The sequence below is a fragment of the Lipotes vexillifer genome, unplaced genomic scaffold (assembly GCF_000442215.2).
Source record: "Lipotes vexillifer unplaced genomic scaffold, Lipotes_vexillifer_v1.1 scaffold121, whole genome shotgun sequence".
NCBI lineage: Eukaryota > Metazoa > Chordata > Mammalia > Artiodactyla > Lipotidae > Lipotes > Lipotes vexillifer.
In genome coordinates, this window is record NW_006773122.1 from 1153358 (window position 1) to 1155897 (window position 2540).

Below are 2540 nucleotides of genomic sequence, written 5' to 3' on the forward strand. Positions count from 1 at the left end.
GCTCTTGATAAGCTTTTTAACGAAGAATAAAACACTTTCTCAATGTTTCAAATTACAGTGTACTAAATATTTGTTTTTATTATTTTTCATTTCCCTATACTTGTATAACCAAGAGAGGATTCAATGTTTTGACAAAAAAGTTTAAGGTCACAGAATAATTGTAACCAATGGGGAAAATCACATTGATTATTAAGATTGCTTTGAACTATTTCAGCTCATGTGGTCATTTTTACAATCCTGTACTACTGGTCCTGTATAGCAAAACAAACTAACTCACCTGGGACTTGGTCATTTTCTGTAACCCTTGGGTGAAGGCAGAGATCTATGAAGACAGAGATAGGTTTAAGAGAATGAGCCACATGAGACCAGGTATGACTTGAAGATTCCAGAATCACTGGTGTAATAAACCCTGACACAGGTGACCATAACAACCCATACACAGCTGCCTCAACAGTTGGGTTGAAGAAGGCCACTGTGGGAGAATTTCCCCCGGGGTCCTCCAGAATTCATTGAGAGAAAACCACAGATTTGCACTAAGATTTAGCTACAAGGATATCTGTTGTAGCACTTTTTAACAAACTTAAAGTTGGAGCAAATTAAAGAACTGGTTAGTCAAATAGATACATACCCCCCAAGTAAATTTGTAATCGTCAAAAATGATGTTGTCAGAAATTTATCAAAATGTAAGTCGTAGTTGATGTACACCCTTCTCTGACCCTCTAGTCATGGGTTCTGTGGACACCAACCAGGGCTGTAGGACTACAGATAGGCTACAGTTTGAAAGTAGGATGCACCAGTATTGGATTCTCAGTGGGACTAAGGATCTAGGCAAAGACATCTATAGACTTGGAAATATAGTGTCCACATGGTGAGATTCACTCAACAGTCTGTCTGGAATCTGCCCCAGGGGAACTGAGGTGCAGGTCCCTGTGGTTTAAGCTGAGGAGGAGCAGAGTTCAGTCAAATGCTGTGTTTTAGGCTGGGAGACATGTTGTAAAAAGTAGGAGAGTTGGAAACAAATATCTGGGCTTGAATTCACCTGCTGGCTATTTGACCTTGAGCAAGTCACTTCACCTTCCTGAGCCTCAGTAAAATTGGAAATAATACCTGTGTTGTACCAGTGACTTTACCCACCCACCCCTTTTTAAACTAAGCTAACAAATATATTTTACAAAACAACCTAATGTTAATGTAGGGGAGTGTGTGTGTGTGTTTGTGTGTGTGTGCACACTCACGTCCATGCTAGCCATTCCCTCTGGCCGGCACACACTTCCACTATTTCTTCAAGACTTTCGTCAGATACCAAGGAGGGCTCCCTGTCTACCTAATTTAAAATTAACCCTTCTCCCATTTCCCTTACCCTGATCTACTTTTTCTTTGTGTATAACACATCACCTTCTAGTATACTACATAATTTACTGATTTATTATGCTTATTGTTTATTGACTATCTCTACTTAACTAAAACTAAAATTTCATAAAGGCAGGGATTTTTGTCTGAATAGTCAATAGCCAGCACCAGGAAAGTGTTTGGCTCATAGATGCTCAAAAAAATAGTCATTGAAAAAAATACATATGTAGCTATAGTAAGTTTCATAAAACAATGCTTATTACATGGGATACATATGTGATATTTTACAGTATTTTATTTTTTTTAATGTTCACATACAAGAGTACATACTATAGAATTCCATTTATATGATGTTCTATAAAGGCAAAATTAACCTGTAGAAAGTGGAAAACTGGTTGTTTCTCAGCATACGGGGGGAATGATTGACTGGGAAGGTTCAGAACTTTCTGGGGGATTAAAATGTTTTGTATTTTGATGGTGTGGTGGTTAAATAGGTGTATACAACAATTTTTACATTTTTATTCTCTGTAAGTTACGTGCAAATTATTCTACGTAAATTATAACCCAACTTTTAAAAAACACTGGCAAATAAAAATACTAGTCTTTACTAACTGAACGGATTTCATCACCCATACTCACGACCGTACTGGGTTTCAACCCATAGTTTGAAAAACTGACTTACAGGGTTGCTGTGGGGTTAAAGCTAGACACCTTTGGAAAAGCAGGTAGCATTCCACCGGCAACAATTCAGACCTTCAGTAAAGCCTGGTTCTCTTTCCACACTCCAGAGGGCATTAAACACTTGCGCGCTCCGGCCACTGGTGGATGCGCTCCGGGTCGCCACACCTGCAGAGGCCCTGCATCGCCCGATCCCCGACCCGCAAGAACGCAGTCCCGGGGGCCCGCCCACCCGGGGCTCACGGACTCCGGCTGGGAAGGGTCACTGTAGCTTTTGACACAAGCCGGTCCACGCCTCTACCCCGAAGTCCGGCTGAGCCCTATTACACCCCACCCCGCTCATACCCGCAGCCATCTTCCTCTGCACGGCGCACCTCCAGCCCCGACCAAAGCCAGCCAGGTGAGGGGCTTAACCTCTCGGGCCTCAACCCCGCACGGGGTCACCACCGTGAGGACTTGGAGCGCACACATGCGCAGAAGAAGCCGCCTCGCGCGGGGTTCGCTGGAGCGTG

At 42.7% G+C, this 2540-nt stretch overlaps 1 protein-coding gene across 1 annotated transcript in view; it reads right to left on the reverse strand.

Annotated features, from left to right (window-relative positions):
- The window catches only part of LOC103084750 (zinc finger protein 300-like), an 8641-nt gene extending 6658 nt beyond the window's left edge, over positions 1 to 1983 (reverse strand). The window contains 2 exon segments of the mRNA XM_082931514.1: positions 278 to 322; positions 1963 to 1983. Of these exon segments, the coding sequence (XP_082787640.1) occupies positions 278 to 322; positions 1963 to 1983 (66 nt within the window).
- Positions 1984 to 2540: the final 557 nt, after the last annotated feature.